Source organism: Dasypus novemcinctus, chromosome 9, assembly GCF_030445035.2.
Source record: "Dasypus novemcinctus isolate mDasNov1 chromosome 9, mDasNov1.1.hap2, whole genome shotgun sequence".
Taxonomy (NCBI): Eukaryota; Metazoa; Chordata; class Mammalia; order Cingulata; family Dasypodidae; genus Dasypus; species Dasypus novemcinctus.
Window position 1 is genome coordinate 127,601,452 of NC_080681.1, and position 19,314 is coordinate 127,620,765.

A 19,314-nucleotide genomic window follows, 5' to 3' on the forward strand; every position below is an offset into this window, starting at 1 on the left:
TTTCTCTTACTATCTTTCAAGCCGTGTTTTCTTGGTTTGGCCCTTGCCCAGCTGCTGCACCTGTTAATTACCTCCCTGTGTTTTGAGGGCGGGGGCTTGGCCAGCTTTTGCAGGTTGTTCAAAGATTCTGTGGGGCGCAGCACCCTGGGGTGTCAGACGCTGTCACCGTGGTAGCCTGGCATCTCTGGAGGAATTTTGAGGTAAAAAGTGATGTGATTTATTAAATATGAGGTAGTTTTTGCCCTTCTAGAGCATCCACAGCCTTCTTATGAAAAATGGATAAAAAGTCTCTGAAATCAGTAAATCCTTTGAAAGAAAGTTGAGAGTAGAACAGCTTTTAAAGCTCGTCCACCAGCGTCGGGGCTGACCTGCCTGCGTGACCAGTTCTCTGCCTCTTGCTGAGGTCTCCCCTCTGGGAGGCAGGGAAGTGGCTCCACACAGGCTGGCTTTCTTTCCCTTTTGTACTATCCAGGCTTCCCCAGAGAAACAACCAGCAGGGTGTGTATGTGTGTATGTGTGTGTGTGTGTGTGCGTGCATATGTGTGTATTTATCTATTTTATGGACTTGGCTCACATGACTGTAAGAATCAGACCCCACAGGGCAGGCCGCCGGCTGGAAACTCCTGGAAAGGTGATGTTGATGTCCTTAGTCCAAATTTCCCTGGGGCACACTGGAAATTCTGGCAAGAGCTGGTGTTGAAGATAAGGAAGAAATTCTTCTTCGGATGTCTGAAATCCTGGCTCGTAAGACCCCCAGCTGATGGCACGAAGAATCTCCCCACCTTGCTGAAGGCAGTCTCCTTTGTTGATAGTAGATGAATTCAACTGATTGTAGATGCAAATCTCATCTCAAAATATCCTCACAATAACAGTCAGGCCAGTGCCTAACCAAAGGACTGACCACCTAAAACTAGCCAGGTTGACACATGCACTTAGCACCTGACACCTTCCCAGGGTTGTTCTCGAGGCTGGTCGTCATGGACTTGAGAGTGTCAGGTGGCTTCTTGGCCGGAAGTTGTGGTCATAAGAGCAGGCTGTGAGCCAGATCCCTGCACTCAACTCCCAGAGGTGCCACTTGCTCATTGTGTGACCTGGGGACAGTCACCCCTTCTGTAGTGCACATTCCCCATGAGGGTCAAATGAGGTCCGATGGGTCCAGGGCCTTGAACAGCACCTGGAGTACAGTCCCTACTGCCGTGGGTACGTGTTGGTGACAGTGCCCACGCCGCGTGCTGAGCTGAGTCTGGGGGCGACCTTGTCGGCCCAGTGTACCAGAACTGGGGGATTTGTACCTGTAGCACTGTTTGTGTCGATCGTAGAATTCTTGCCATGGTACTTCATTGACTTGAGCTGATGCTTCGGGGCAGAGCTTTGCCCCTCAGCTCCCTGCATGACCAGGAACGATGCTCCTGTGGGCAGCAGATCCCAAAAGCAGGGGCGGGGGTGGGGGAGCAGGGGCTGAGCAGCCCGATGGGCCACACCACCTCGCATTGGACAGGCCCTGTGACACGTGGAGAGCAGCCAGGAGAGCAGCTGTGTGACCTGCAGGTGCAGGAGGCACGAGGCGGGGCGATGTGCCTCCCCGTCAGGGCTCAGCCCTGCAGCCACGAGGCCGGTGTAAACGCCGGGGAGGGCAGCGTGGGGTGGATGCCGCGGCGCTTCCTCAGAAAGTTCAGTGTCGAGCCCCTTTGACCCGGCAATCCCACCCCAAGGGTTTACCCAAAGAATGAGAACAGGGTCACAGAGAGATACCTGAGCACGGGGGCTTACGGCAGCGTTATTCACAGCAGCCAGAGCAGGAAACAAACCGCGTGCCGTCAGCCAGGGAAGGGAGAAGCCAAACGTGGCGTCTGCACTTCCAGCCATAAGAAGAAACGAGGAGATGCGACGTGCTGCGGCGTGGCAGAACCTTGAGCACGTACTCAGTGAAATGAGCAAGACATGGAAGGACAAAAACTGTACAAAATCACTAGAAGAGATGCTTGGCAATAAGGAGCTGCAGAGGCAGAAAGCAGATGAGAGGTTACAGGGGCAGGGGCAGGTAGGAGGGGACAGCGGAGGAGCCTTTGAACATCAGGAAAAAATTAAATAATAAATGATAAAAAACAGAACAAGAGGGACCTGGTTTCTGGAAGAAATCTGCTATTCTGGGACAAGGGCTATTGCAGTTTTCCGGTGCCACCACAGCCAAGCACTACAAACTGGGAAGTTTAAACCACGGCACTTTCTCTGCAGTTCCGGAATCTGGCGTGGGGCCGAGGGGCAGCTGACCGGGCTCCCCGGCAGCGCGGGCCCTGGCTGGGGCACCTCCCTGGCTCGTGGCTGCTCTTCTCTGCCTGTCAGGGGGCCGTCTTCTCTCTCACTCTGTCCGGTCCCCCTCCCCCTGCTGCCACATCAGTTAGGGGCACCCCTGTCCAGTTCAGCTTCTCTGTGACTAGCCACGTCTTCAGAGGGCCCATTTCCAAACAGGACCACGTTCATGGCACGGGCTGAGGACTTGCCCGCATCCCGGGGCGGGGGGTGGGTGGAGGGGGCACGCAGTTTGGCCGTTCAAGGGAGAATAAAAGCGGGGACCAGAAGGCCCAGCCCCCCCGGACCTCGCCTGCCCAGCTCTGCCCGTCCGTCCTGCAGGTGCAGCAGAGCGTCCGAGCCCAGCACTCGCGGGACCTGCGGGTCATCGACGCGTACCGGGAGCGCACGAAGGCCGAGGGCATTGCCAGCGCGCTGCGCCTGGCCATCACCACCCAGCACACGCTCTACACCTCGCTGGGCACAGCCGAGTTCTTCGAGTTTGCACTGAAAAACCCTCACAACACGCAGCACACTGTGACCATCGAGATCGACAGCCCTGAGCTCAGGTGAGGCGGAGGCGCCCCTTCCCGCTGCTGGCCCGCTGCGGGCTCAGCCGGTTTCCTTCCGGGTCCCACTGATGTGGGCTTGGCTCCTCTCACTGCTCTCGGCACAGCCGGGGCGGGAAGGACTTGCCCCCTCCCGCACGGGCTCACCTGACGACAGTGTCCGCCTCCTCCCTCAGCGTCATCCTGGACAGCGGGGAGTGGAGGCACTTCAAGGCTGTGGCTGGCCTGCACACGCCGGTGGAGGAGGACATGTTCCACGTGCGGGGCGGCCTCGGGCCCCAGCTTTTCCTGCGCCCCAGGGAGACCGCCCACATCCCCTTCAAGTACCAGACCTTCTCTGTGGGCCAGCCGGCCTCGCAGGTGCGGGAGCCGCCGTCCCGGTCCCGGGCACGATGCCGCTGGGCTCCCGCCGGCGGAGCTGGGGACCCCCTCAGCGTTTGGCCGATGGTCTCCTGGGCCATGGCAGGCGCCCTGGCCTCTGGCCGTCGCCGGCACCTCCTGGTGTGGTGGGGGAGAGCCTCCTGGACACCTGCTTGCTGCCTGCGGCCCCGGCTCCTCCCCTTCCCCAAGGGCAGTGTCAGGAAGGGTAGAGAGGCTTGTGATTCCTGACAGCTTTGCGAAAAGAAATCTCCTCTTAAATCTCAGGGGTGCTAACAGCTTAAAAGTCTCCAGCAATTTCTCCTCCCCAGTTAAGGCTGTTTTCCCCACTTCTCACTGTAGCATTTGCTCCTTTGACAGAGTGCACAGACTTTGAGGTTTTGTGCCCAGGATGTGTGTGTGTATGTGTCTGTGGGGGAAGTGTTTTATTTTATTTCTTCCCTGACCCTTTGAGGTCAGTTCCACAGGACAGTCGGCATCCTGAACCCCCAGGCCTGTGGGGCCCTAGCAGCCACTGGACGGCCCTGTGGACAGGAGCCGGTGGCAGTGGTGGGACTGTGGACCTTTGGCGTCGGGCATATCGGGGCTGTGGCCTGGGCTCCCGTCAGCTGAGGGACCCCGGGCGCGAGGCTGTGGGCCGCTTCCTGACCGGGGCAGGGCGGGAGTTGACCACAGCAGCTGCCCACGGGCTGTGGGAAGGCGTGGAGCTCGCTGGGGCAGCCGAGGCCCCAGGGGGCAGCGCCCACCCATGACTCTTATTCCTGACCAACTCGTGCCCACTGGTTTCCCACAGGCCTCTGCGGAGCCGAGACCTGAGAAGGGCATGGAGGCGGAGCCACCCGGGGGGTCGAGTGCAGTGCCCCCCAAACGTGTGAAGGTAAGCAGGCGGGGACAGGGTGACCCGGGACGCCCCCAGCTTCAGCGCAGCCAAGGGCGGGGCCGAGCAAAAGGCCCCAGGTCTGCTGCCCGCTGCTGCGTGGGTCCCGTTTAGGCCCCCCTCCCCCTCCCCACCTCTCCTGGGGGGATTTGGGACTCGGGCAGGGACGGGGAAGGAGACCGGAAGTGGACTTTTGCCATTGTACTCGTGGTCGTGACCCCTTTGTCCTGGGGTCCTCCCAACTCCCGTGGGTGCTGGGCGGGAGACGCTTGCCCCTGGGCTTCCTGCAGCCTCCCGCCTCCGGGTGTGGGTGTGCCGCAGCGGCTGCTCCACGCCAGGCTGAATTGGTTGTTGGAGGTGGACCCCTGGTGTCCCCCAGTGGGCCAGGACCAGATGGCTCCCAGAAGTCGAACTTAACCCTTGCCGCGGCTCACAGGACAGCCTACCCCCCAGGGCCCGCCCGTAGCTGCCTTTGGAGGAGCTGGGCCTGCTCTTCAATGAGCATTTCTGAAGCGTTTGTCTTTTTTTTTTTTTTTAAAAGACAAATGTCTTTTGTAGTAGTTTGAAGGTAGAAAAAAATAAAGAAGTCTCACCCAACCCTACCCCCTGCTCTGAGACATTTAAATGCATCGTGGAACGAGTCCCCAGCTCCGGGGTGAGCCTCCCCTGGCCTGGCCCCGGCTGCAGCCCGAGCCCTCTGTGCCCACAGCCCTCTGCGCCCTCATTGAAATGTAGAGCCGCGACCCCAGCTTTTGGCTAAGGAAAACATCTGCTCTTTATTTACTACTGCAGGTCAAGTTTGAGAGGTTAGTCCTTTTTCCTCACACGAATGTGGACTTATAAGGCAAATCCCAGAAGTTGTCTTTGTTTGCCCACAATCACGTCTGTGTGTGTCACTAACAACAGATGAGGACACTTTGTAACCTAAGCCCACGTCCGCTGTCCCGCCCCAAAGTGCAGCGAGCCCACAGTGTCCTCAGCACCGCGCTGGCTTCTCACGGTGGGTTTGCTGGGATCAGGACTTGCTGTCCCCTCCGCCCGTGTCTCTGCATGTGGCCTGACCCCCGTCACCTTGGGGGCCTGGGTGCTGAGGGCCAGGGGCATCGTTAGGGGCTCCCCATCGACTGGTCCCCACCGTTCTGTTGCCCACACCCCTTATCCTGTAAGGGGTGGGAGAATGGCGAGTTTCTAATTCAGTCGTTCCTCCTGTATTTGTTCGCTGTGATTCTCCTGTAAACAAGGGCTTTCTCCCATCAGCAGTTTGATTACCCTGAAACAGACTTTGTGCAGGAAAGTTGGGATAAATATATGATTCTTTCCCCATATTCGTCAATGTTCAAAATAATGAGTTGTGTCCTAGCAACCTCCAAAAATCAATATTTTTCAGCGTCTCATTATGAACTCATGAGTTTTATATTTGATGTATTTCTCAATCTCTTGTAGTCATTATTTTCTGGATGCTAAGATTATTTTATCTCTGGCCAGCCTGATTCCTTTCAAGTTAGCCTTTTGTTTAAATTTTTATTTTGAAATTATTTTCGACTTAGAGAAAAGTTGCAAGAATAGTGCAAAGAATTCCCATATGTTTTTATTTTATTTTTTATTTTGAAATAATTTCAAACATACAAGACAGTTGCAAAAACTCCATAGAGAGACCTCCAACATATCCTCCCCACAGATACTCAACTCCACCAATTTTACCACGTTTTGCCACCTTTGCTGTATGATTTTATCTATCATCTGTCTATCTTGTCTATCTTTCAAATGATCTATATTCTGAACATTTGAGAGGTTGCACACATCATACTCCTTGAATGCATAGTACTTCCATGTACATTTCCTATGAATAAGGATATTCACTTATGTAATCACCTTTGGTGCAGTTATCAAGTTCAAGAAATTCAACATTGACATAAAGCTTACATTCTCTATTCCTATTTTCTTTTATATCCCAATAATGTCCCTTTGAGCCTTTTCTTGCCCATTCTTAGATCCCATCCAGGATCATGTATTGCATTTAATTGTCATTATCTTTTTACTTTCTCTTTTTTTTTTTAATTGTGAAAGCATATATATGACCTAAATCTTTGCATCCCAATCCCTCCCAAGCATACCCTTCAGTGGGATTAATCACATTCACAGTGTTGAAATACCTTCACCACCATCCGTGACTAGACCTTTCCCTTCACCCCAAACAGAAAACCCTGTACTCATTTTGCATGAACCCCCCACTGCCCGTGTCCACCACCCTGGTAACCTGTTCTCTACTTTATGTCTCTGATTTTGCTTATTTTCTGATATTAGTGATTACATGGGGCTTACATTTAACATCCTAAATCTGTAGCAATCTCATTTGCTTTGATACCAACTTAACTTCAATAGTATATATAAAAATGCTCCTGCACCCCTCTGTTCCCCTGCTTCTGTGTAGTTCTTGTCACAAGTTACACATTTATACAGAGTTTAAAACCATTGATTTGTCATTACATTTTATACATTTGCCATTTAGATCCTCTAGGAAGTGAAAAGTGAGTTACAAATAAAAAATACAATAGTACTGGTATTTATATTTACCCGTGTCACTGTCTTTACTTTAGATATTTATTTCTTCCTGTGACCTCAAGAGATTGCCTGGTGTCCTGTCCTTTCAACCTACGTCTTACAGTGTGCAGTGGTGGCGAAGCCCCTCAGCCTTTGTTACTCTGAGAACACCTTAATCCCGCTCTCCCTTTTGAGAGCTAGTTTGGCTGGATATAGAATTCTTGATTGGCATTTTTTTGCTGTCAGCTCTTTAAATATTTCCTTCCACTGCTCTCTTGCTTCCATGGTTTCCAGTGGAGAAATGGGCCCATAATCTTACTGAGACTCCCTTGTACGTGGCCTGTTGCTTCTCTCTTGTGGCTTTCAGAATTCCCTTTGGCATTCAACAGCTTGGTTGCATGGCTTGGGGGTCTGTATGGGTGTGTCCTGTTTGGAGTTTGTTGAGCATCTTGGACGTGTGGCTCCGCGTCTTTCATTAAATGTGGGGAGTTCTCAGCCATTATCCTTTTAGAATTCTTCCGCCTTGTCTTGCTGGGCCCCCTGCAGTGCATGTATTGTACTCTTGATGGTGTCCCGCAGGTTCCCCAGGCTCTGCTCATTCTTTTTCATTCTTTCCTCTTTCTGCTCCTCAGGTTGGATGATTTCAGTTGTTTTATCTTCACGTTCACTGACTGGTTTTTTTCCCAGCTCCAATCTGCTGAACCTCTCAAGAGAATTTTTAATTTCTGTTCCTATGGTCTTCAACTCCCTTTGGTTCCTTTTCTTTAATTTCCATCTCTCTATTGATATTCTCTTTGTGTTCATCCGTTTTCCTGATTTCCTTTATTTCTTTGTCTGTGTTTTCCTTTTGCTCTTTGAGCATAATAATAGCCATTTTAAAAAAGACTTTGTCTGGAATGTCCCACGTCTGTTCTTCCTCATTGTTGGTTTTTAAGGCTTCAGTCTGTCCCTTACCTGATGCTTCCTGTTTCTTTATATGTTTGTAATCTTTTGTTGAATATGAACACTTTGATATTTTGATGTGTTATTGCTGGGATTTAGACTCTGAGGCATCTGTTCCTTAAGCTTGTATGCAGCTAGTGTTATGGCAGAGCTTTGCTTGAATTCCAGGAGCTAACAAGTAAGAAAAGGAAGAAAAGAAAACCCTTTCCTAGCCTTTGCAGATTGACCTGTGCGGCACCCTGCTCAGGGCTCGTCCCTACAAGCCCCCGCTTAGAGAACAGCGCAGGCCGTGGCAGAGGCCGCTGGTCCTTTCTCTTCGTGAACCTAGTCACGGGGTGCACATCTGGCCCCAGGAATTGACCTGACTACATGGTTCGCGGCCCCCTTCCCAACCCACGGGCTGGGGTGCGTCGCTGTATGTCCTGCGGCCTCACCCAGGAGGCTCGGCTGACTGCTCTCCACAGGGTCTGCAGGAGGCGCCGGGAGCTGCCTTCCGCTCGCAGGGCAAGCTCTGCCTCGGGGTCCCTCAGGCCACCACCAGACAGGCTGGGCCAGACATATGCTACCAGGATGTGCTCGAGGGCCGCTCTGCTCCCTCCAGAACCAGGCCAGGGATCTGGACTGTGCACCGGGAGCCTGGCTGGCTCCGTGCTGCGCCAGTGGGGAGGAGAGGGGCCGGCCCAGGCCCTGCGAGAGCCTGCTGCTTTGGAGTGACCTTTCCTTTTAAGTCCTCACTCACCCTGTTACTGCAGCCCTTTCACTGTTTTCTGGAGTGTTGAGAAAGATGCTTCTGTCAGTTCTTGCTGGTTTACAAAGCTTCTGTGGGGGGACGGAGCCCTGAGATATCTCTGAATTGCTGTAAATTGTTTACCCATTTCCCAATCGCTGACATTTTACTGCATTTGCCTTTTCACTCTTTCTCTGTATTTATGTACTTTTCTGAACAATTTGAGAATAAGTTTTGGGCATAAAGCTCCATTACCCCATGAACCTTAGAGCTTCTTTGTCCTCAGAATAAGGCCAATTTCCCGCAGGTCCATGGTAGAGCCACTGAGACAGGAAATGACCATAGCTATCGTCCTGTCCTCCCAGCCCGCTTGCCTCTTCCAGCTCCCCCCATCTGGCCTCAGGGTGGGTGCGCTTGTCCTGTCTCTCAGCTCTCTCCGTCGGATGCTGCGCTGCTCTGTCCTTGTCTCTCACAGAAGAGGGCAGGCCAGTTAGTCTGTAGAATGTTTTTTGTGTCTGATGTTTGCTCACCATTAGACCAGGTTTTGCATTTTGGGCAGGACCTTCCCAGAAGTTTTGCTATGTTCTTCTGAGAACCTTACCAGAAGGAGGCTGGTATCCCTGCGATGCTGCCTTCTTACGTAGTTCATGAAGAATGGCCAAGCTGCTGCTCTGTGAGATCAGTCAGGAATACTTTGTCAGACGAGTCTCTGAATCTACGTAAATACCCTGTTCCCCATCAGACTTCGGCTGTTTCCACTGAGGGTTGCCTGCTGGGGATTTTCAGATTTCATCTTCCTGGATAGGAGTCAGAGTGCAGGCAGTTGTGTCTGTGAAACTCTTTTCTTTAATCTGATGACTCACATATTGTAATTCGGTGCCCTTTAGAGCAAAGAAGCAATTCGTGTTTTCTGCCTGGAGGGCTGGCGCTGGCTGGCGTTTGCTCCCTCTGACCGGCCACGAGGATGCTCCTAAGGCAGGCTTTAGGATGCTGCGGGAGGAGCTGCTGCTGTGGGAAGAGCTGCTGCTAAGGGGAGGGGCTGCTGCGGGACTGGGGGCAGCAGGCAGGACGGGCCCGAGCAGAGTGGGGCAGGGAGAGCAGAGCTCAGCCTCAGACGCGAGCTCCGAGAGCAGCTGGGAAGTTTGGACTCCAAGTGTCAGAATTTGGACTGGAGTTTCCAGGCACAGATGATGGGGCAGGGTGGAGGGTCGGGGGAGGGGGTGAGCGTCCTTGTCAGAAAATAAGGTCGTGTGAACGCAGAAACCTGTGAGCAGCAAAGCGCTTTCACCTGGAGTTCCGGAAAGGCAGCACCCAGCAGGATGCTGCTTAAGGATCCAGAGGTGGGGACGTGGCTGAGAAAAGTCAGGCAAGAAACCTGAAGTTGAGGCGAGTGCCTTCCTCTCGGGAGGTGGGGCTTTCGGGGAGAGGGCCCGGCTGGTGGGGAGGGGGCTCCCCACGGCCGCTTGCCTGGCTCGTTCCAATGTGGGAAAGTGAGCCTCACACCGGAGGCCCAGGCGCGGCGGCTCGTCTGGAGCTGCTGTTGGGCGCGCCGCCTGGCCCTCGCGGGGTGCGGTGAAGTCCCTGGAGGAGCACCTTTCGAACCTGGAATGCAGATGGAAGGATACCTGTTCCAGCATCATACCTGTCTAGGTTAAATACGTTGTTTACTAAGTAACTTGTGGAAAAGAAGTTTTCCGTGTGAGCCCTTTTGATTTAGACGGGGCCATTTTACTGCCTGGAACCAAAACGCTCCTGCCGACGTGCCTGGCCGTGAACTTGGCCTCTCTGTTCGTCCCCAGGCCCGGGTGAGGGTAGCGCCGGGCCTTCCGGAGCGCCTTCCCAGCTGCCCACGGCCAGGAGGTCAGGAGGCGGAGTCACGCTGACGTGGGCTTTGCAGTTGGGACGCAGTCCTGTGCTCAGGGGCGCTGAGGCTGCGCCCCCTGATCAGAGCGGCGAGCGGTGTTTACTGCAGCAGGGCGGAGCGTGTGCCCAGGTCCGTGGGCCGTGCACCCTGCGCCTCTGACGGTTCTCCCCACCTCGCCAGGGAGAGGGACGAGCGGGCCTTGGTGCCAGCAGAGACCCTCCAGGCTCGTCTGAGACGGTGCCCGAGGCCGCCCATGGCCCAAGCGGCCATCCTCACGCCGGCGGCCTCTTCTCCCCCAGGTCTTGTTCCGGGGGAACGGTGGCAAGCCCCTGGCCGAGCTCAGCCTGCGCGTGCAGCAGCAGCCGCACGTGGTGGACCAGGTGTTCCGCTTCCACCAGCCCGAGCGCACGTTCCTGAAGAAGGCCATCCGCCTGCCTCCCTGGCACACGCTTCCAGGCCAGTACCCGCACCCCGAGGACACGGCCCCGGGCGGCAGGTGGCGTGAGCCATGGCGCGAGTCTGTCACGCCCGCACATGCGGCTCCGCACACCGCCTGCCTTCCTGCTTGACGCAGCCGCTTTCTCTCTGCCTCCAAGGTGACGGGGCGTGCGCTTGGCGGGGCCTCCCTGCTGGAAACTGCAGCCTGGGGGGCTGCCCCGTCAGTGCAGGGGCTATGCCCGCGACGGCTCGGGCTTCCCCAGCTGACATCGCCCGCCCTCCACAGGCGTCCCTGGGGACAAGGCCAGCTGCTTGCGGCCGGCACCCCGCTAGAGTCCCTCCCTTTACTTTTGGGTCCCTTCTCCAACTCCCCTTATATTTTAAACCATTATTTGCTTTTATTGTTTGTTGTATTTAGCCCCAAGCCTTGCGTTTTTGTTTCTTCTCTTCTTCTGGGATGTCTTTTTTGTCTGGGCAGCCTCCTCCTCTGGTTTAGGGACAGCTCTCTCTTTCGTCGGGATCATTTCCGTGCGGCAGGAGTGTGGTGGGTGGTTAGTCTGACGCTGAGCTCTGCGTGTGCAGCGGCGCGTGGGGGCTTAGTTCACCTGCATGTGCTCAGCGAGGAGAGCTGGCATCTAAACCCTTAAATTTGGCACCACTTTGCATTTTTAAGCAGGTGCAATAAAAATTCAGCCTGCATTTGGGCCACTGACCCAGTGTACAGCCCCCATTTGGCCCAGGTGCACCTACCGACGCCACCAGGGCAGAGAGAGGGCCCGCGCTGCTTCTGTAAACTGACGTGTTTAGTCACTTGGCAGCTTTTGAGTGCACAGACCCTTGATGCCCTGGGCAGCTTCTCAGGTGTTCCTTAAGCAACACAAAGATTGGAGCCTCTTGGTTAGTGTGACCTTGTGGGGTCTTCTGGGTCAAGTGAATAGTGAGCCAGTTATTTGCTGAGATCCCCTCGGGCCCCTTATGGTGCGAGGAGGTCAGCGCCCTCCTGATGAGTCCCCGAGGGGGTGGCTGCAAAAGTGCCTGCAGGGTTCCTGCTGGAGAAACCGGGGACCTGCTGGACCAGCTGGCTGTGCCTGTGGCTCTTCCCTTGGGCGGTGGTGTTGGGCGGTGGTTCCTGCCTGTCACAGCAGTGTCTGTGCAGCAGCTGCAGCGGCCAGGCTGTTCCGGGGCAGTGATGGGACATGCTGCAGTGGCCCCGCAGCCCATGCCTGGCCCACCGGGGACAGTCCTAACCTGCTCTGACGTGCCCCCTGCAGGTGCTCCCGTGGGAATGCCGGGTGAGGAGCCCCCGGTGCATGTGCGCTGCAGCGACCCCGACGTCATCTGTGCGACCCAGAAGGCGGTACGCCCCCTCCCCCCCAGCCTGCACGCCTTCCCCCCTCTCCCATGTCTGCCCCACCTTCCATCTCCCATGTCTGCCCCCAGCTTCCGCCCCCAGCCTGCTCCCAATTCCCACCCTTCTGCGCCCCTCACCTCCCTCCTCCGCAGCCTCTTGCCTTTGGTGCTAGACTAAAGGGTGTCTTTCCAAGCCCCTAAAGGGCTATTCTGACATCCCCGTGAGAGCTTTGTGAATGGGTTTCCATTTTTTTCTGGTAGCAGATTACTTCCTTAATTGTCTGAATGAATGTAAATTAAAAAAAAAAAGGCCGGGAAGCAAAGTGACTAAAGTGACTGGTAATTAAAAGATGTTTATTAATTGCCTTTGTGTAAAGGATAAAGGTGATAATTGTATTATGACTGGTTAGGAAATTGGATAAAATCTCCTGCCGAATGTAATTACTGAAATCAATATAAAATCAAGAAATTAGTGATTTTCTTTTCTTAAGTGTAAAAATAGTAGGTTCCCCGGGGCGGGCAGCCCGAGGCGGCGGCTGGCCTGAGTCCTCCCCGTCTGTGGTCAGGGCCCTGGAGAGCCTCAGGACGTGTTCCTGAAGGTGGCGAGTGGCCCGAGCCCCGAGATAAAGGACTTCTTTGTCGTGGTTTACACGTGAGTGAGTGACCGGTGGCCTACTGGGGACGCGGGGGCAACAGGGCCTGGAAGGTGTGGGGGCTGGGCTTGGTGTCTCCGAGCGGGATTGGCATGGGCGTGAGAGCGGCGCAACCCCCTGCGCTGGGCTCGGGGCAGAGAAGGGCTTTGGAAAGCCCCTGTGGCCGTGGCCCAGTGGGGCAGGGCGCTGCGCTCCTGGGACTCTGTGGTGACGGCCGTGGGTGCCAGGCCTGGGGAGACGCCGTGAGGCGCTCCTGCCCTCCTGTCATCCCAAGACTCCCAGGGAGGCGTGGACCCGAGGCTGCCCGCGCAGCACCCGACTGCGACCACGTCGCTCCTCGGCGTTTCTCACCCAGCGGAGGTCGTCGAAGCCCCAGAGCCCTTTAAAACTGGCTCGTGGCTCCCAGCCAGGGCAGGGCAGCGGACCGGAGCCTGTCGGGGGCTCACCGGGCACTTGGGTGCGTGGGCGCCTGGCAGCTCGCAGGAGCAGCATGGCCTCCACGCCCGCCTTCTCCTTTCATGCTGTGCCGCCCTGGGCGTTGCCTCAGAACGTATGCTTGGGGGCTGCCCCTTGTCTGGACGGGCATTTGGCAAACGGTTGCATCATCGTTCATCTAACAAGTGGTTCTGGGACTCCCTTGTGCCAGGCTGTGCCCAGGTGCCGAGATGAGGGACGGAGAAGCCGGGCCCCCTAGGACCTTCCGGCATGTGCCCGGCGCTGGGGCCTCTCCTCCACGGCTCTGCTCGCCTTGGGCCCTGCCCTGGTGCCCCCGGCAGTCCCCGTGGCAGCGTGCCGCCTTCGGTGCTTGGGGCCCAGTGTGCGTCTCTGTCCTGCAGCGACCGCTGGCTGGCGGCCCCTGTGCAGACCTGGCAGGTGTACCTGCACTCCCTGCAGCGTGTGGATGTCTCCTGCGTCACGGGCCAGCTCACCCGCCTGTCCCTCGTCCTTCGTGGGACACAAACCATGAGGAAAGTGAGAGCCTTCACCTCCCACCCCCATGAGCTGCAGGTACGGCCTTGTCCGCCAGCTCCCTCTGCGCACTTCCCGCAGCCCAGGGGTGGGGCCTGGGGCTCCTCGCCCTCTATCAACCACTGTGGCCTCCCGGGTGGCTGACTTGTAAACGCCAGAGGCGCATTTTTAGAGTTAGGGAAGGTCGTTAGCGGCAGCTCTGGAATTCACATGCGGTGATCTTACAGGGATGGTGGGAGAGAGGCGATGCCCTGCTGGTGGGTGCTCTGTCCCCAGAAGGGGTCAGTGTAGGTGGTGAGGGGCGTTCCCAGGATGGCCACGAGGGCTGTGGTGCGACGTTGGGCATGGATCAGGATGGCGCTCTCACTCGGGCACTTCCTGCCGCCTTGGGGAAGCGGGGTCTGCGGCCTGCTGCCGCCCCTGCCGGCCCCCTTGGGCAGCTGCCAGCCCCCTGCTCCGGGGGAGGTGCAGGACTTTCCTGGGGCTTCCATCCCCCCACCTCCCGGTGTCCCCCTGGGCTCCTCCAGCTTCACGCCGAAGGGTCTCCAGAAGCCCCTGTCCTGGCCGGCTGGGGGTCCACCCTGACCTTGGTTCTCTTCTTTTTCCTTGGAGACGGACCCCAAGGGTGCTTTCCTGCTCCCGCCCCACGGGGTGCAGGACCTGCACGTGGGCGTGAGGCCCCGCAGGGCTGGCAGCAGGTTCATCCACCTCAACCTTGTCGACGTGGACTTCCATCAGCTGGTGGCCTCGTGGCTGGTGGGCCTCTCGTGCCGCCAGCCAGTCGTTTCCAAGGTCAGCGAGCCGGCAGGTGGGGGCTGCTGGACAGGCAGGGTCCAGCTTGGCCATAGGGTCTGGGGGGGCCTGGGGGTGACATCTGGTTGACACTGCCAGTCTGTGACTCAGGCCCCCAGGTCATCTGCGGACCCTTGGGGTCTGCTGTGCAAAGCGGGGGTGGGAGCCGTTCTGTACTCCTCCTGGCTGCGCCCCCACCCTCCAGGAGCATCTGGGACGGCGCGTGAAGCCGAGGGGGGGCGCAGGAAGTCGGAGGGCCGATGGCCAGAGCCCCGACCTGTCGACAGGGCCCCCTTCCCGCTCCCCCACAGGCCTTCGAGATCATGCTGGCCGCAGGCGAGGGCAAGAGTGCCCACAAGCGCATCACCTACACCAACCCCTACCCCGCGCAGAGGGCCTTCCACCTGCACAGCAGCCAGCCCGACCTCCTGCACTTCAGGGAGGACTCCTTCCAGGTGCGGGGGCGGGCCAAGCACCCGGGGACCATCCAGGCTCTGCCTGCAGAAGCCCAGACCCCGGGGCAGTGCATTGGCCCCTCCGCGGGGGGTCCGCCCGGCCCTGCGGAGTCCAGTCTAGCGAGGAGCGGGCACGTCCTGGGCAGAGCATGCTGCATTCTCGGGGGGGAGGCTGATCGCGGCCTTCACTTCCGAGACGCGGCTTTGGGGCACCACTGCAGGGGCCTGCCCTGGCGGGCATCCTCGTGGGTTTTCAGATTTACCAGCCCTGGCCCAAAGACACCTTTTCTTTTGAATTAGGCTTTTACCTGTCTTAATTGCTTTAAGGAAAGTGCCAAAGAACACAATCTGCCCCTTGCAGAGGACGTGTTTTCTGCTGTCAGAGACTCACTGAATGAAGCTTCTCCTGCGAGTGTGGGAAGGAGCAGCTGTGTCCAGGGCTTCCACAGCGTTTTTTGTTTTTCACAATAATATTGGAAAATGTAGTAGAGAGCCTAAGTTTGCACCTGAGGCCAAATATCGTTCTTGTGGGGCTCAGCTCGCCCTTGCTTCTAGTCCTTTCCCTGGTGCTGGAGGCTGCGCTTCGGGGGCCCCAGGGGGACTGAGGGTCTGGGAGAGCCTGCTGCCTGGGTGAGGGCCCGGGGGAGCCCGCTGCCCGAGACACTGGGGGCCCGGGGGAGCCCGCTGCCTGGGACACTGGGGGCCTGGCTGAGCCTGCTGCCCAGCCGTTTGGTTTGAAGTAGGTGAGTGCGTGCTAGGAACGAGTGGCGGGAGCTGCTGCTGCGTGTATGATTTGATGCTCATTGCCAGGTCGGAGGGGGCGAGACCTACACGATCGGCCTGCGGTTCCTGGCGCGTCAGAGGGCTGGGGAGGAGGAGATCCTCATTTACATCAACGACCACGAGGACAAGAACGAGGAGACGTTCTGCGTGAAGGTCACCTACCAGTAGAGGAGCCTCCCGCACGATCGGCAGCGCCGCGTGTCTCTCGGGCCTCCTGCTTTCCAGACGGTTCTCCCGCAGCACCTCCACAGTTTTGGCCTCAGAGGCCGCCCGGTGACCTGGGACGTGGCTGAGGGACGTGGAGACCACACCTGACTCCAGTAGCGCCTGTGTCGAGGCAGACGCTGCCCCGGCTCCGAGGCACAGACACCCAGGCCAGTGGGGTGTTGCTGTACTTCGTGGTGGCCCCAGGCCCATGGAGCTGTACGTCCACGAGCATCACTTCTGTGAAGGAGAGTGACTTGCTTCAGCAGGACGGTTTACTGGTTTTAACAAAATGCATTTTATGAATTACCTTTTGTGATAAAAATTAAGTTTTTTATTGGATATTGTACAGATATCGTGTATTATTTGCTCTGCAATGCTTTATATTGGTATCATCGCACATCTATTTTTTAAGTTATTATGCAGAGCACTAAATATTGACGCATTTTCTCTATCGACAGTTTCCTTGTGGTTTTTCTGCTGACGCAGGGTCAGAGGTTTCCTGTCCACATGGTAAGCATGGTTTCCCCTTGAGAATGTGGCCGAGGGACCCTCCAGTGGCCCATGCCCGACCTCCGCAGGCTGGAGAGGCTATTTGGGCCTGACCCAGGGGAGGCCGAGCGTGTCAGAACTCGCGCGGACACTGTGGCCTCGGTGGTGAACCTGGGCTGCCTCTGACCCTCGGGGACATTCTCCTGCAGGGAGAGGACGAGCCCAGAGCCCACGCTTGGGCCCGACCTTCCCACCTGTACTTCCAGTCATCAGGCTTCCTTGGTTTTTGGAGAGATCAGGAGTGGCTCTTCTCCCCCGCTGCCTCGGTGTGGCGTGGTTGTCATACCGTCTGCACCTTTCAGAGGGTGAAGTCCACGTGTGGTTTCTGTGGATTCACGGCGGCCACAGGCCTGGCGCACTCTTGCCTCTTTGCTGGGCCCGAGGTGGAAGGAGCCCACTGGGGCGCTTTGGGCAGGGTCTTTGTGCCTGGGCGAGCTGGGAGCGGAGCTGTCAGGTGGGAGAGGAGATACAGCCGCGGCTGGACGCCCGCGCGGCGTGGCTGGTGCTCGTAAGCTTTCAGGCGGAGTGCCCTCCTTCCCCAAGCTCCCTGGCGTGGTGGAATGGAGGCAGCTGTGCTTTCCTGCCTCGGGTGTTCAGGCACCCACCTCCAGCCGACCCCGCCCCCGTCAGGGCGCCGGGTGGGGAGGTCAGACGTGAGTGGGTGCTCCCCTGGCTCCGGGGAGCAGGAGGGGAGAGGAGCCGCCTTCCACAAGAACCTTCTCCGGTCGGGAGGCTGCCGAACCCCGGAGGACGTGTCACATTACCTGGACAAAGTAGGAAGTGAAGAACATTCCAGGAGAGGGGGCAGCTTTGAGGGCAGGGACCCAGGGAGGGGAGCAGGGCGTGCCCGGGCCTGGGGGAGGGCAGGGCACGGGGAACAGGCAGGGCCTTCGAGGCCAGTGGGGAGGTGACGCTAGTGTCACAAAGCCTCTGAGACAGGGCTCTAGGCAAGGTGGGCAGGGATGGGGCACAGTGTCATTCACGTGTTAGGAAGAAACCTGCAGTGAGGTGGAGACGTCAGCGCAGGCCCAGGGGCAGGCCAGGGGCTCAGAAGCTGCTGCAGTAGCGGGTGATATGGTGGCAGCAAGGACACGGGGGCTTGTATTTGGTTCAGCTGTGAGTGGTAGAAAACCCCAAACAAGAGGGTCTTCCACGAGGTAGATGGTGGTTTCTCTCACAGCTAAAATCCCGGGTGGGTGGTCCAGGGCTGGTGCAGGCGCCGCTGTCACGGGCATCCGGTGTTCTTTCTTTTGTTTTGCTCTTTCATCACCTGGCTCCCACCTCAGGCCCGAGTGGCTGTTCCAGCTCCTGTTGCAGGAAGGGGCAGGTGAGGGGCACATCTCCTTCCTTTGAAGTTAGTTCCTGGACGTTGTACCCACTTTTCTGTGTGTACCCCTGGGTTAGTTTCCTATTCCTGCTGTAACTAATACTACCAACCTGGTGACTTAAAGCAGCACGTTAGTTATTTTGTGGTTTGGAGGTCAGGAGTCTAAAATGAGTTGAGGGTCTGTGCTCCTGGCGCTCTCAGCGAGAATTCCTTCCCTTGGCTTTTCTGTCTTCTAGCGGCGGCCGGTGTTCCTCAGCTTGTGGCCCCACATCCCTCGGGCCTCCGCCCTCCCATCTCCTGCCTCCCTCTTCCGGGAGCTCTGTTTGCAGCGGCCCCGTGTGTCCAAAGCCTTACCCCACTGGGGTCGGCTTTACCGTGGGAGGGCCCTGGGCCTCCTGGCAGCGGGGGCCTCGCTCTGCCTCCCGCGCTCAAGGGCCAGGCTCCGGGCGTGGCTGTGCCCGCTCCAAGGGGCCTGGGGGGCGAGGTCTTCAGAACGGGCGGTCATGTGTCTCGGTGGAAGGGGACGGCTTACGTGCAGGGTGACAGTAGGCTGGGGGGACAAGCAGCCACCCTGGCTGTGTCATGTGGCTGCAAGCAGCAGGCCGAGGCTCAGGGCATGCAGGAGGCGCGGCAGGGCCTTGTAAACAGGCGTCTATTTCCCATCCCTTGGCAACGGGGCGAAGGAGAGGGAAGGGCTGGAGCCCCGCACCTCTGGATTCCCGGCGCTCCGAGGGCGACGGCAGCGCAGTCGTCAGCTGTCGGCACGTGCAGGGAGAGGCGGGCGTCAGCGGGCTGGCGGCGGGGTTTAGGCAGCCCGCGGGCCGGGGCGCCTCCCTGCTGGGGGCTGTCAGCGTGGGAGGCAGCTCAGGGCTGCACAGCTGGGGCGGCGGGGCGGAGGCGGCGTGTGGACGGAAGTGGCCTGGCTCCCAAGCCCGGGAGCAAGGGCCGTGGGTGCGTCTTGTCAGGGGTGCGCCTCCATACGTCGGTGCTCCTCTAGGATGTCCCTGTCCTCCCTCGTGCTGGTCTCGGTGCTCGTGCTGTGGCCCGGTTTTCCCGCTGTCTTTCCTCAGGGCCCCAGGCCGCCAGCTCCCGCCCTGAGCCCCGCCTGTCCACTCCCACCCGGGTCCAAGCCGCCTTTCCGCTGAGACGCAGCGCGAGCCCCACCCAGGAGTCGGCACCCAGGCCTCCAGCGGGCAGCGCAGCCTGGCCAGAGCCCCCACGCAGCCCGGCCACCCGCCACTCCCTGCCCAGCCCGGGGTGGCCAAGGTGGGACTGTGGTTGTGAGGTCCAGTCCCTCCACGCCGCTACCCGGGCGGCGCGTCCATGCGCGTGCGCCGCCTGGTTCCTGCCGTGATGCAGAGCTGCAGCGGGGAAGGCCTGCATGGGAGCCCGGCTGGGCCACGGCCGCTCCTCCGGGCTGCGCAGATCCCCGCCGGCCATGGCAGGCGCTGAGAGCCGAGCTCCGGGTGCAGCACAGCAGGTGACATTCAGGTCGTGTTAGGGGTAGGCCAGGGAGTCGTCGGTCCATTTTGCTGCCCTCTTGCTGAGGGGGGCGGTGATCCTCTCCTCCTGCAGGAAATCTCGCCAGGCGCAGGGTGCTGTGA

General features: G+C 58.0%; 1 protein-coding gene across 42 annotated transcripts in view; it reads left to right on the forward strand.

The window, feature by feature from the left end:
- Window positions 1–16,285, forward strand: part of NPHP4 (nephrocystin 4) — a 167,644-nt gene extending 151,359 nt beyond the window's left edge. For 17 of the 42 annotated variants that reach the window (XM_058304562.1, XM_058304566.2, XM_058304565.2 and 14 more), the window contains 10 exons: window positions 2,632–2,858; window positions 3,035–3,218; window positions 4,030–4,113; window positions 10,487–10,643; window positions 11,897–11,982; window positions 12,542–12,627; window positions 13,465–13,636; window positions 14,210–14,405; window positions 14,701–14,844; window positions 15,655–16,285. In XM_058304562.1, the coding sequence (XP_058160545.1) occupies window positions 2,632–2,858; window positions 3,035–3,218; window positions 4,030–4,113; window positions 10,487–10,643; window positions 11,897–11,982; window positions 12,542–12,627; window positions 13,465–13,636; window positions 14,210–14,405; window positions 14,701–14,844; window positions 15,655–15,920 (1,602 nt within the window). In that variant the 3' untranslated portion in view covers window positions 15,921–16,285. Of the gene's footprint in view, window positions 1–2,631; window positions 2,859–3,034; window positions 3,219–4,029; window positions 4,114–10,122; window positions 10,317–10,486; window positions 10,644–11,896; window positions 11,983–12,541; window positions 12,632–13,464; window positions 13,637–14,209; window positions 14,406–14,700; window positions 14,845–15,654 lie in introns of those variants that run through there. The other 25 variants (XM_058304571.2, XM_058304573.2, XM_071217817.1 and 22 more) reach the window with 7 other exon arrangements.
- Window positions 16,286–19,314: the final 3,029 nt, after the last annotated feature.